At 42.6% G+C, this 14925-nt stretch overlaps 1 protein-coding gene across 1 annotated transcript; it reads right to left on the bottom strand.

Annotated features, from left to right (window-relative positions):
• Positions 1-12191: 12191 nt before the first annotated feature.
• Positions 12192-13092, bottom strand: LOC131409748 (ferritin light chain-like). The gene has a single exon (XM_058547410.1). It carries the CDS (start codon positions 12884-12886, stop codon positions 12359-12361), a length of 528 nt encoding a protein of 175 aa, XP_058403393.1. The 5' UTR covers positions 12887-13092; the 3' UTR covers positions 12192-12358.
• Positions 13093-14925: the final 1833 nt, after the last annotated feature.

Below are 14925 nucleotides of genomic sequence, written 5' to 3'. Positions count from 1 at the left end.
ACAGAGAAAGCATGTGAAAAAACTAGGTAAACTGAATAGTTATCTAGTATAAGTTTATGGTGGGAGCGGAGGTGGGGTAGGAGCTACAGGAAATCTGGCTACAGAGTCTGAAAATGACATCACAAGTGCTGCCTCTCCCTCTTCCTGGACTTGTTCCTTTAAATTGCTCTGTGCCTCTTCCAGACTGTAAAGGCTTCCACAGTCAAGCCGCACCCTACTATTTCCCCCAAATCAACAGACACCCTTGCCCTTGGGCTGGTCCCTTCACTGTCCAGAAGCCACACTCACTGGCCTCCCTCTGCCATCACAACTGTGTTCCTGACAGCTGGTGTGGTGGCAAGGGCCTAGCCTTTGGAGCAGACAGGCCTGCATATGAATCCCTCTTGCCAGCTGGGAGACCTCATGCAGTGAACCCTCAGCCACCATGTTTTCATCTGCCAAACCCAGGCTGCTGTGAGCACTAGACAGAGTTGGCATATGTTAAAGCCTGTTAGGGGCTGAATTGTATTGCCCCAAAATTCATATATTGACGTCCTAACCCCCAGTAACTCAGAATGTAACTGTATTTGGTGATAAGATCTCTGAAGAGGTAATTAAGTTAAAACGAGGTCATTGGGGTAGGCCCTAATCCATATGACTGGTGTCCCTATAAGAGGAAATCTGGACACACAAAGAGACACCAGACACTTGCACATAGAGAGATGTCTGGATGAGTGCACAGGGAGAAGATGGCCATCTGCAAGCCAAGGAGAGAGGCCTCAGAAGAAGCCAACCCTGCCAACACCTTGATCTTAGACTTCTGGACTCCAGAACTATAAATAGAAATAAAAATACATTTCTGTTTTTTAAGCCATTCAGTCTGTGGTATTTTGTTATGGCAGTCCTAGCAAACTTAATGCAAAGCCCTTGTACTGCACCTGGCACAGACGAGACATTTGACAAATTCGGTTCACATGAAAGCTCTCCTGTTTCCACTCTCATTTCAATCCCACCTCTGTCCTAAAGCACAAGAGTCTCTAGAAGGAACCAGCCCTGCTGACACCTTGACTTTAGCCCAGTGAAACCGAATTTGGACTTCTGGCCTCCACAATTGTAAGATCATGAATTTGTGTTGTTTTAAGCCACTAAATTTGTGGTAATTTGTTACAGCAGCAACAAGTAAACTAACACAACAACTACTGGAGCTCTGGTAGACCTGTCCTCTGCATTGCCAAGGCGCTTGGTTGCTAGCAGTGGAGCAGTTGCTAAGATCACCGGTCCTGGAGAGCTTGCCTGGGTTGGGATCTCTGCCTTAACACCTGCCAGTTGGGTGATCTTGGGCCAGTTACCTGCTCTCTCTCTGGTTTAGTTTCTCAAATGGGGCTGGTAACAGTACCCTTCTCATGGATTTAAAAATCACCTGTCTCCATCTACTAGCATGCGGATTCCATGATAACTGGGACTTTGTCTTATTCACTAAAATAGCCCCAATACATCACACAGTAGGCATTCAATAAATATTTGTGGCTTATTGTACATCAGTGAGCTAACATTTGAGTACTTACCAGACCTGGTGTTACGTGCAAGCATTAGACATTAATGCCATTCAACAACAAAAATTCACGATGTGAGAAACCATGACAAAATAGATTTTCATGTACACATGATTAAAACTGTAAAAATATATATAATGAAGAGTAAAGAAACAAAGATATGTCCTGGGTCATAGGTTATTATAATATTGCTTTATAATAAAATTATATGGACACTGGTCCTAAATTTCATGTTTTAAGCTAATCTACAATGTAACCTTTAGCTCGTCCAGTCTTATTTTTACTTTTTAATATTTGCATTTAAAAAATACACTTGAAGGGGCCAGCCCCGTGGCGCAGCCGTTAAGTGCGCTCCAGAGGCCCCGGGGTTCACAGGTTCAGATCCTGGGTGTGGACCAACGCACCGCTTGTCAAGCCATGCTGTGGCGGCGTCCCATATAAAGTGGAGGAAGATGGGCACAGATGGTAGCCCAGGGCCAGTCTTCCTCAGCAAAAAGAGGAGGACTGGCATTAGATGTTACTCAGGGCTAAACTTTCTCTCAAAAAAAAAAAAAAAATAGACTTGAATATAACCTATATGCAGCCCCTACAAAAACAAAGAAGATTATTATTTTAATAAGTTCTTTCCAAAATAAAGGATAGAATTGAGTACTGAAGAAAGACTTGTAACTGCAGCCTCAAACTCCCATGTCTCTTTAAGTGCTGATCCTTGCCCACATCTGGTAAAGAACTGTAGTTCTAAGAAAGAACATAAACCCCAATAGAGCACCAAAGTTACATGCTACCAGGAAGTCACGTTGTAAAACAATATATCCCCATCTCCCTATAGAGCCAAGATAGTTCCTTAACGACATCCAAAGGCCTCCCGTAATGTAGGGCAGTGAGTCACCACATGTTGCTCATTATCAGAAACATATGTTCGGGAAAAGCAAGGTCACCTTGCTTGTCAAGAATAATCGATAAGGGGCCGGCCCGGTGGCACAAGCGGTTAAGTGCGCGCGCTCCGCTGCGGCGGCCCGGGGTTCGCTGGTTCGGATCCCGGGCGCGCACAGACACACTGCTTGGTAAGCCATGCTGTGGCGGCGTCCCATATAAAGTGGAGGAAGATAGGCACAGATGTTAGCCCAGGGTCGTCTTCCTCAGCAAAAAAAGAGGAGGATTGGTGGATGTTAGCTCAGGGCTGATCTCACAAAAAAAAAAAAAAAAAAAAAAGACTAATCCATAAAAGTCGTGAAATAAAAAGTTGCCCACAGCTGTCTTTTTTTTCTGTCTTTTAAAAATAATATTTACTGGGGCGGGCCCGGTGGTGCAAGAGGTTAAGTGCACGCGCTCCGCTTCGGCGGCCTGGGGTTCGCAGGTTCAAATCCCGGGCGCGCACCGACTCACGGCTTGGTAAGCCATGCTGTGGCGGCGCCCCACATAAAGTAGAGGAAGATGGGCACGGATGTTAGCTCAGGCCCAGTCTTCCTCAAGAAAAAAGGGGAGGATTGGCATCGGATGTTAGCTCAGGGCTAGTCCTCCTCACAAAAAATAATAATAATAATATTTACTGCATTTTTTCCCTAACACACAAGTAACATATGTACGTCATGGGAAGTCTGGGAATAGAGAAAGGCGCAAAGGGGAAAATAAATTCATTTTAACACTATTATTCAAAAATATGCGCTATTAGCAGACTGATAGTCTTCTAGACTTTTAATAGGCATATCTACATATTTTTAGTAAAATTGAAGCCACACTGTACTTCTTTTTCAAAATCTACTTGTTTCACTTAATATTTTCCCATGTCTTTAAATCTCTCAAAATGTGTGTTTATTGGCTGTGTAGGTTTTTATCATATGCATGTACTATTATTTATTTACTCCTATTATTGAATATAGAGGGTTTGTACTTTTTGCCCTCCCTCACTAACACTAGTGCTATGAATAGGTCCATATCTTTGGGCATATCTCTGATTATATCCGTAGGATAAATTCCTAGAAGCAGAATGTCTCTGTGTGTACACTTCCGGGGATTGTATGGTGGGGATAGAGGGTTGGATGTGGTGTGCACATTTTTAAGGTTTTGGATATATTTTCTCAAATCACCTCCAGAAAGGTGTATATTTTTACCTGCAGCACGTGAGGGCCTCTTTCCTCAGACTCTAGCCAACACTGACGTAATTTTTTAACCCTTGCCAATTACATAGGCAAGAACAATACATTGTTCCACTTACGTGTTGGTGATCATTAGTGTAGTTGAATATTTTCAAAATGTCCATAGGACATTTGTATTTCTTCTTTGTGAATCACCTGCATGACTCGCCCATTTGGTTATTGGTGTCGTTAATACATGCTACCTTGTCGATCATATTCTCAAAATCTATTTGACATAGACTGGTCTCATTCTACAAGGTCATCATTTTATTAATAGTTATAAGATTTTCTATTTCATGCTTTAGACAGAACTATCTCTTCCATGGAGAAGGTAACATGTTTAACATATTTGTAGTTGTTCTCATTAATGTGTTCTATTCAGTCAATCATCAAACATTTGTTGAGCATCTCCTATGTCCCATGCATGAGTTAGTTGCTGCAGACACAGAGATGAATTAGATAGTTCCTCTTGTCAAAAAGCTCACAATCTGGCACATAGAGCTGTGCTGTCCACTACAGTAGCCACTGGCCACGTGAGGTGATTAAGCATTTGAAATGTGGTTCGTCTGAATTGAGATATTCTATAAGTGTAAAGTGCACACCAGCTTCCAAAAACCTGTTATGAAAAAATGCAAAATATCTCATTAATAATTTGTCTATTGATTTCAAGCTGAAATCATATTTTTGTATCTTGAGTTAAATACAATATATTATTAAAATCAATTTTACCTGTTTCTTTTTACTTTTTTACTATGGCTACTAGAAAATTTTAAATTACATTAGTGGCTAACATTATATTTCTGATATATAGCAACACACTATATGAGATTATCAATATTCAAAAGATTTGACCTATAAAAATTACATAAACTCAGAGCTTTAGTTTCCTTATCTGCTAAACATAGGGAATAAAATCTAACTTCACTTGGTTAGTGTGAGGCAAAACTGAGATAAACGTCCAGGCATGTGATAAAAACAAAAAAATGCTGGTTCCTTTCTCCCCCACCTCCCTTGCTTTGAAATGTAAGCAGCTACGGAAAAAGAAAAAGAAAACCTTGAAATAAACCAGTATTGTCAGTACTTTTAAAGTTCATGCCACCAACAATACTATCTTTCTATCTGTCTGGATGCTCTTTCATGAATAAGTTGAGACATAGATGATGATAAATAGATGATGAATGGCTGGATGGATAGATAGACGGATGCACAGACAGATGGACGAATGGATGGATGGATGGATGGATGGATGGATGGATGGATGGATGGATAAACAGGCCAATAGATACATAAATATTCCGTTACTCCTCCTCATCTGTTAACATTTTAATCAGAAAATGGGAATAACTCCCTAGCTTTCCTTTCCTTCTCAACACCGAGCTAGAATCCTAAGAGCAGAGCACAGTGCCTAGGAGAGCATGAGCAGGCACTAGTTATTTGTTGGATGAATAAGTGGGACTGTTGGAGCAGGTAGGGCCTTAAAGACCACCTAGCCCAGCTAATTTCTCTAACTTTTGTTAAATAGGCAACAGAAATACATTTTTCAAATAAAATCTTACATAAAGCCCCAATCCGTAAATGCAGATGAAAGCAGGGACATGTCACTTCACATGTCCCGCATGAAGATGCCTGAGCCCTCCGTTCTGAGCCTCCCTTTCGTGTTCAAGGAGCCCCTGCTGGACTTCTGAGGAGCCTTGGGAGGCTCACAGAACCCAGTTTGAAAGCTGTTTATCTCTAATTTTGCGTGTAAGGCCTAGAAAAATAATTTAGTCATAATCAGAACACATTGCCAGATGAGACTTGAATAAGAATGAACATTTACGTCCCTACAGTTGCTAACTGTATGACTTAGAGCAAACTACATAAACCTTTCTAGCTTCAATGTCTTTATATCTAAAATGGGGATTAAAATAGTGTCTACCTCATGGTCGTGTTGTGAGGATTGCATGAGAAAATGATCTCCTCCAGTCTCATAACTTTAAATGTCATCTGTACATGGATTACTCCCAAGTGTATACCTCCAGCCTGAACTTCCCCCTTGAACTTAAGCTGGGCAGAACTGAATATTGAACTGCCTACTTGGTATTTCTACTTGAATGCCAGACAGGCACCTCCAACTTACGCTTAAAACTGAGCTCCGGATCGTCCCCCTCAAACCGCCTCCTCCCACCCTCCGCACCATCTCAGTGTAATGAGTGATGGCATCCGGTCTTCCTGTTGCTCTAGCCAAAACCTTGGAATTGTCCATGATTCCTCTCTTCCTCTCACATTCTATATCCAAGACATTGGAAGAGCCTCTTGGCTTTACCTTCAAAATATATGGAGAATCCAACCTTTTCTTACCTCCTCCACTGCTCCCATGCTGCACCAAGTCACCAGCCCCTCTCCCTGGCTGAGTACAAGAGCTCCTAACTGGTCCCCCTCCTTTTTCCTTGCCCCCTTTTATTCTGTTCTCACCGCAAAAGCAGGGTGATCCTTTAAAATATAAGCCAGCTCCTGTCGTGCCTCTGCTCCCAGTGGCTCCCAGTTTCTCTCAGTGTAAAGCCAGAGTCCTCAGCGTGGCCCCCAGACCCTGTGGCCCAGCTGCCTGCTGCCTCCCGCCCCTTCTACCACTGTCTCCTCACTACACCGCCCAGCCATCCTGAGCTTGTCGTGGTTCTGCTGTGCTTCCGCAGGTTCTGGCCAGGCTTCCCCTCCACCTCCTTCAGTCTTTGCCCAAATGTCACCATCCCAGTGACACTCTCTTTATCTTCGCTCTTTAAAACTGCACACTCACCATAGACAAACTTTTGTCTTTTTCTGCTTTATTTTACTCCATAGTAAAACATATAATTCATTTTATTTTCTTCATTGTCTCTCCTCACCATCTAGAATCTAAGCTCCATGAGGGCACAGATGTTTCCCGCTTTGATCAAGACTTTATCTCCAGTGCCTGGAATAGTGACTAAACAGAGTAAGCACTCACTAAATACGTGTTAAATGAATCACGTATGTAAAGCTTTTAACAGCCTCATTAATATTGTCATGGTTTGCAGGCATCTTCAGCATTCTTTTTCCTCTCCAAACTCTCTCTTTCTAGAAGCCATTTAGGAAGAACTATTCATTTAAGAGATAGCTGATTTTAAGGTTCTATTTTAGGAGAACAATTTCAATATTCAGTTCCTAAGCCTGGGTTTCAAAAATGGTTTCAATTTATTAGGAGTGAGGAAATGTGGAACAGAGAATGGAGAACTTGTTAAATTTATGGATGAATTTTAAAGGGGAAATCTCACTCACTAATAAAGTATAAATTCAATGTAAAGAAATTGAAAGTAATAATGCAAATGTTAATTAGATTTTTATTTGTTTACTTACTAGTTTAAAACTCTAAGAATCTTCTTTTAAAAATTAAAGTTATTAATTTTTTCCTTAGGCAGCATTGAGCACTGTCACAAAAGTAAATTATCATGACTGCTACTTCCTTTATACTTTAGGTAATAGAAGTACTGACACCGTATCTGTGAGAGAATTACTGGGATCCGAGGCCAGGTCATGTCGAAGGAATGCCTCATAAACACAAATTACTTTCAGTTTATGGTATTTCCTAGAAGAGAGAGAAGGACAACTTTAACACTTTAGAATCAAGAGTGAGTTTATGTCTCTGATCAGTATTTTAGTACTAAAAATAAACACTCTATGAATATTTTAAACAAATGATCTTGAAAACGTGTTACAAATAAGAAAGTTTTTAGCACAAATTAATTAATTACTAATTGAAAAAAATTTTTTGTGTGTGAGGAAGATCAGCCCTGTGCTAACATCTACCAATCCTCCTGTTTTTTTTTTGCTGAGGAAGACTGGCCCCTGGGCTAACATCTGTGCCCGTCTTCCTCCACTTTATATGGGACGTCACCACAGCATAGCTTGCCAAACGGTACGTCGGTGCACGCCCAGGATCCGAACCGGCGAACCCCGGCTGCCACAGCAGAGCGCACGCACTTAACCACTTGCACCACCGGGATAGCCCCTACTAATTGAAAATTAAGATCTGCAGATATGCAGAAGAATGTAGGAAAAAAGTATACGGTTTTATCTTTTTCCCCATTCATGTTTCTGTTCTTCATTTTGTTTCTGGCTGGTCTTTATTATGTGAGTAGACAGGCACTCCTCTAAAGTCAAATGTGAATGGAAGTTATAATAACACATGTGAATGTGTTTCAGGATGAAGGAACAGCAAGCCTAAAGCCTTGAAATAGGGACAAACCAAGCAGATCCAAGGAACGAAAAGGTCGGATTTCTGATCTTATTTCCGGCCAAGCTACCCTATAACAAGTGGCGATGAGGATGCTGGTGGAAATGCAAAATGGTGTTGTCAGTTTGGAAAACAGTTTGGTAACTTTGTGTAATTAACTATGCATTTATCATATAACCCAGCAATGCCACTCCCAGGTATTTACCCATGAGAAAAGAAAACTTAAGTCCACACAAAAACCTGTACATGAATGTTTACAGTAGCTTGATTCATAAACATCCCAAACTGGAAAAAAACCAAATGTCCTTCCACTGGAGAAGGGTAAGCAAACTCTGGTATGTATATATAATGGAATACTACTCAGCAATCAAAATGGACAAACTATTGATCCATGCAGCCACATACATGGATCTCAAATGCATTATGCTAAGGGAAAGAAGCCAGACTCCAAAAGCAATGTACTGTAGGATTCCATTTACATGATGTTCTGAAAAAGGCAAAACTCCGGTGACAGAAAACAGATCAGTGATTGCTAGAAACTGGAGGTCAGGGGAGAGGTTGACTACAAAAGGACTTGAGGGAACTTAGGGGGATGAGGGAACTGTGCTGTACCTTGATTGCAATGATTTTACACAATTGTATACATTTGTTGAAACTCACAGAACTGTATACACACACACAAAAGGTGTATTTTACTGTATGTTAATTATCCCACACAAAAAAAGTGAATGGAAGTCATTTTCATCAAAATGGGGTGAGAATAATCAAAACGCAATCACATTGTTGCCATGCTAATTAAATTAGAAGCTAAAATTCTATTGCTGTAGATCTATCTGCATATGGACTTATGTTCCAGAAGAACCACCCCTTTTCCAACACCCACAGTCATTCATATAATCAATATTTATAAAATCCTTATTATATGCCGTGCACTGTTCTAGGTTCTGAGGACATCTCCAGATGTGTCTCTGTCTTCCTAGAGCTTGCATTTGAATAACAAATAAATAAATGAATAAGTGCATAGGTAAAAAAATATATATATTATTTAAAATAATATAACTTGACATAGTGGTAAGTTGTTATGAAGAAAAATAAAGCTTGGTAAAAGGAAAGAGAGTTTGGGGAAGGGAGACTATTTTTGAGGGCGCCAAGGAAGAAATTATGAGTGACAGCTGAACAGGCTTACACGATGTGATGGAGGGAGCCATGTAATAGCTGGGGCAAGAATGTTCCAGAGAAAGGAACAGCAAGAGTATCAGCCTTGAAACAGGGATGAGTCAAGCAGATACAAGGAGCAACTGGGAGATGAGATTTCTGGTTTTGTTTCCATAGTCCATAGCCATGCTACCTTATAAATTCAGATGAGTTTAATTTACATTTATCAAATTTATAAAATGGGTAAAATTTGGTTTATCCCTCCCCAAATGATAATTTGAAGGTACAATCCTGCACCACTACTGTCAAAAGAAAAAGCAGGATGCAAAACAAAACAAAACACATGTCAGTGTTCTTAGTGGCAAACTAGGCAATCTAGGCACATAACTTATTGCGAGAACATCAGGAAGTTCATAAGAATGAAGAATCAGTGTGCTAGTTATCTATGTATTGCCTCTCAGCTCTAAATTCAACCTTCATCTGCTCTGCAAAATGGAGCTGGACTCTGTAAGCATTTCTCCTTGGCTGTGAGCATGGTAGTAAGCTTTGTCAGTAGAGGGCTCTGGGGGACAATGCAGGAGGTAAGGGCTCCTCTTCCTGATTCAGGTGGGTTTCCATTCGCTTCTCGCTTCCACGTGTGGCTGTCAAACACCATATGGTCGGGACACGCAGTAATGCTCCTCCCCAGCTGTTAGGGGCTGAATTGTGCACCTGCAAAATTTGTATGTTGAAGTCCTAACCCCCAGTACTTTAGAATGTGACTGTATTTGGCGATAAGGTCTTTTTTTTCTTCGCTGAGGAAGATTCTCCCTGAGTTAACATCTGTGCCAATCTTCCTCTATTCTGCATGTGGGTCGCCGCCACAGCATGGCCGTGACGAGTGGCATAGGTCCGCACCCAGGAACCAAACCCAGGCCCCCGAAGCAGAGCATGCCAAACCCAACCACCAGGCCATGGGGCCGGCCCCAGATAAGGTCCCAGAGCCTCACAGGGAGAGGATTCCGGGTCACTACACGGAGGGAGGTGTAGAGCAGGGATCTGAGTTCCAGCCCCCACTCTTAACCATAATTACCTTTTATCTCCCTATAGGGCACAAGGTGATGAAACCCTCAACCCTGGTCTGAATGACGCGTAAGTCCAGCTGAAGCTCACAGGATGTCGGGTTGCAGAAGGCACATGGTGCGCTAGATCCTAAGTGGAAAATCTGCAATTTTAGGGGGAATGATTATGGCTACTTCTCCTCTTTTCTCCTTTGGGAAAGGAGGCTCCTAGGAACCCATAGATGGAGGACAGTACCTGGTGCCTGTTTGTCCATGGCACTGCTATACCAATCAACTCATACCTTTCTAGGTTGGCATACAAGGCCTTCTTACCCCCAGCTAGGGTGATCAAATGTCCTGGTTTGTCTGGGACTGAGGTGTTTCCTGGGACATGGAGCTTTCTGTGCTACAACTAGGAAAATCCCAGGCAAAACAGAACCCCTATAATCCGGTAATCCAGCCACCATTCCAGCAGCTGCATTACCTAGGAGTACAGGGAAACAGAAAGATGAATTGCTCAGATTTTATCTGATTTTGACTCTACTTCAGGATGGAATCAAGTGTGCTAATCTGTGTAATTTTTTGATAAAGTACACTCTAAATTTTATATATCTTTTAGCCATGACTATTGATTCCAATTAGAAGATGGTAGAATATTTACCATAAGCTCAATGGATGACTAGTTAATGTGAAGCAGCCTCACAGTCCAGAATTACATAAAGCCTGTCAACCGAACTTGACTTCAAAATAATTTTCTCAGAATTTTCAGAATATCTTAACACTGGTAAAAATCTATAGCTATTAAGGGGAACAAATAGTATGTAGATAAATTTAATGCACAGGCAATGTCGAAACTCTCTTCTAGACTTACTTTCAACAGCTGCCCACTGAGTTTTCTTTCTCTAAAAAAATTATTTCAATTATCTTTTTTTTACCCCTTTATTTCTTCATATAGAAAGACTGATAACCAGTTAAATGTCTAAAAGGCAGACAACTGATAAATGACAAGAGAAAAGTAATTGTTTTTGATCCCGGAATCACAGGCTTAAGCATCTCAAGTTTCAAAAGAACCTCAACCGCCATCTGGCCGTGTGCCTACAGTTACCTAACCGAGAGGTAGTGCATGTAACGTGTTGAGAGTGATAGTTCAAGTCAAAAGCATTAGCTACTGGTTTACTTCTTAAAATAAAATACGTGTTGAAGATTCAAAGTCGCACAATATACAAGTCTGTCAGGAGAGACTAATGATAATAGCCAACATCCATAGAGTGCTACTGTGTGCCAGGTACTGTTCTCAGCACTTTGCACCTATTAACACATTTTTCCGGTGGGTGACGGAGGAAGAGGGAGGTTGGGTAAGGGGTACATGGTGACACAGGCCATAAGCATTGATGCTGGCACTGAGCTTCCCATAACCAGGCTCTAGAGTCCTTGCTTTAACCGTCAGTCACATGGCCCCTTCGCAGGCAATAATGCAATCACACACAAAGGAACAGAGAAGGACTCAGTGGTTGAAGGCTATATTTTGAGCCAGGACTGAAGCAAAAAAGAACCGCTTTCATTTACGATACAGGCTCAGAAACAGGAAGTGAACGTCCCCAAACGTCGTGGGATGAGAGCAGTGTGGAACACTGAAAAGAGGATGCAGGCCATCCCGGAAATATTCCCCTGGCCACAGAGGTTAATCGTTATGGCCAGTTCCTTAGAAAGGAGGAACTGGAAATTGACATCAGGACCTTTAGAATTGTGTAAAGTGCAGAATGGATTCAGTCATTCTTAATCCCTTTGTCTTCTTCATAAGATTCTGAGTTATAGAATCTCTCTGGAATATTTGTGTGTTGATAACTGGACAGAATGGACCCTACCTGAAAATTACCATCTCTATTCTGATGCCTGGTCTTCTATATTTCTTTTGCGTGTGTGTGTGTGTGTGTGTGTGTGTGTGTAAATGTTTTCAATATGTATCAAGAGCATGGACAACGTGATATATGTGTGTTTGGTATTTTAATCTAGAGATAGCAAACCAGCATTTGATGCCCCCTAATCAGGAACTTACTCTCCAGGGTATATTTGAAATACCTTTATTTTTTTTTTTTTTACCAGCTGCTGCAAAAAGCTTTATTGTTTCTATTTGGTCCACAGCTTGGGAGAGGGCTCCAGGGTGGTTAAAAAGCTACCTAGTGGCTGCAGGGAGAGGCTCAGGCAGAAGCTCTGACACCAAGGGGCTGCCAGAAGAGCCCCTCAAAGGCTGCTGGACTGCGGAGGCTCCTAGTCATGCTCGAGGGTGAGCCTTTCGAAGAGATACTCGCCCAGCCCAGCCTGGGGGCCAGCGAGCCTGTGAATGTTGGTCAGGTGGTCGCCCATCTTCTTGATGAGTTTCACTTCCTCCTCTAGGAAGTGGTTCTCCAGGAAGTCACAAAGATGGGGGTCTGAGTGGGCAGAACCCAGAGCATGCAGATCCAAGAGGGCCTTGTTCAGATTCTTCTCTAGGGCCATGGCAGCTTCCATAGCCTGCAGGGTGTTGCCCCACTCATCCTGGGACGGCTTCTGCAAGTCCTGGAAGAGGGCGCGGCCGCCGCGCTGGTTTTGCATCTTCAAGAGACGCTCCGCGCCCTCGCGCTTCTCCTCCGCCAACTCGCGGAGGAAGTGGCACACGCCCTCCAGAGCCACATCGTCGCGGTCGAAATAGGAGCCCAGAGAGAGGTAGGTGTACGAGGCCCGCAGATACATGTTGACCAGGCGGTTGACCGCGGCCTCCACTTCGGCAGAATAATTCTGACGAATCTGGGAGCTCATGGTTGATGGCAGTAAGGAGCTGAGCTCAAAAAATCGGTGTTGGTTAGTCCCGCTGGAGGTAGAGGATGGCTGAGCTGGTCCGAAGGCTACAACTGGAAGAGAGGTTGGAAGGTGGTCGGAGGCTGGAAGAAGGGGGGCGTCCCTGGGTCTGTTCCGTCCAAACACTGTTGAAGCAAGAGACAGATCCGGGAGACGCCGACCGCGCTGCCTGAAATACCTTCATTAAGTCTCCACATTCCAGAGAACTTAATACAAGTAGTTCAACTATTGCTACTTCAATATGTTAACTGTTAATAAGCTTAAGAAATGATAGAAAAAATTTCTAACTGGCAAAATGAGTGGTGCTTAAGATATGTATGTTAACTAGCAACACTGTAGAGGCACCTCTGCCCTTATCTGTACAGGGATATATGATTTTATGAGCCTAGAAGACTATAGTTTTCAGAGTGGTCTTCTAGGCTCAGGCTCTGGTCTGAAGATTCTGCTACCTGTTCTGACTAGTAAATGAGCTGAACTTGCCTCTAGAATGTTATTGCATCTGCCTTGATTTACCTTTTCATACAAGATATTTGGCAATGTGCCAGTGGTAGAGACAACTGGTCGTCCACCAAAAAGTCCATTCTGTCCTTCTTCCTAGGTGCATGGCTACACGATACTTATAGTCCACCTAACAGATAGGTATGGTCACATGGCTGTGTTTTGTCTGATGAACGTGAGTAAAAGAACGTGTGCCTAGATTTCTGGGCCTAAATCTTAAGACCGTGAGTATGCCTCCCCCTTGCTATCTTTCCTTTCTTGCCATTTGGATGGCTAGGACCCTGGCCATGCAGACAACAAAAGGCCCTGGAGATAGTGGAGCATCGTGTTACAAGGAACCTGAGTCTCTGAGTGACTACATGGAGCAGAGCCACTAGCCAACTTGAAACGTTCACCTTAGACTGTTGGTTTAAACTACTGTATTATTGTTGGGTTCTTTGTTACATCAGTTTTGCCTTACCTCAACTAATACAGTACCTAATGGATTGAGCTGAGCTTATAGGAACAGGGTACCTGCTTGCTAACGATGATAAGTGGAGCAGAATTTAGTCTGATGCTTGATACTAGAGTAACATACCAACATTTAGTGAATTTGAGGTGCAACAACATGAAGTCTCACCTACCTCTAACTACTGGAGGCCTTCAACATCTCCCGGTAAAAATCTAACAGTTGTTTACAGCCAATTAGACTTAGCTCAGTTTGCAACATGCCCTGTCTGGGTTCAGTGAGAGAGAGAGAGACACCAAGAATAACTGAGGTATCCAGCTTGGGCAGTGGAGGACAGGATGGCATTTTCTAAGCGAAGGGCAAAGAGGATGAGTTCAATTTGAGATATGTTGAGTTTAAGGTGACTGCAAGATTTCCAGGTGGATCCAGAGTGAAATATTCAGGCCTAGAAACCAGAAGAGATAAGGTTTGGGAATCATCCACATATAGAGATTACCCTAGGCTCTCCTAGGAGAGAGAAGACATGGAGAGAGAAGATCAGAGGGGCTAGGACACAGCCCTAAAGAAAGCAGGCATTTAATGGATAGGGGGAGAAAAAGAGAGCCTGCAGAGGAGATGGAGGGATGGTAGGGTTTAGAAAGTCACCAGAACAATGACTTTCTGGAAGCCAAAGAGGGCACACATCAGTAATGAGAGAGCAGTTAATAGTTCCAGATGCCAGAGAGGTCAAACAAAGTCAGGGCTGAAAAGCATCCTCTGAATTTTGATAATGTGGTAGCAGCAAGAGCCAGACTGCGGTGGATTTAAGGTAAGAGTTAAGGAAAGGAAGAGAGGCAACTTTTCAAGAATTTTGGCTCTGTTTATGAGGAAAGAAATAGGACAAGAATTGACAGTGGGAGACCAGTCTAAGGAAGTTTTTATTTTTTGTTGAGTTCAAATGAGAACCTTGAGCATATATAAATACTGATGAGAAGGATCCATCAGAGAATTAGGGTGGAAGATGTGGGGGAGAAGGTGGTTGGTGGGCCGAGGTCCCTGAGAGAGCACGAACGGA

Source organism: Diceros bicornis, chromosome 8 (assembly GCF_020826845.1).
Source record: "Diceros bicornis minor isolate mBicDic1 chromosome 8, mDicBic1.mat.cur, whole genome shotgun sequence".
Taxonomy (NCBI): domain Eukaryota; kingdom Metazoa; phylum Chordata; class Mammalia; order Perissodactyla; family Rhinocerotidae; genus Diceros; species Diceros bicornis.
This window is presented reverse-complemented; position numbering and strand designations above follow the sequence as displayed.

Excerpts from the sequence above, each read along its gene's own strand:
- LOC131409748 (XM_058547410.1), bottom strand. The coding sequence starts at position 12,886 with ATGAGCTCCCAGATTCGTCAGAATTATTCTGCCGAAGTGGAGGCCGCG.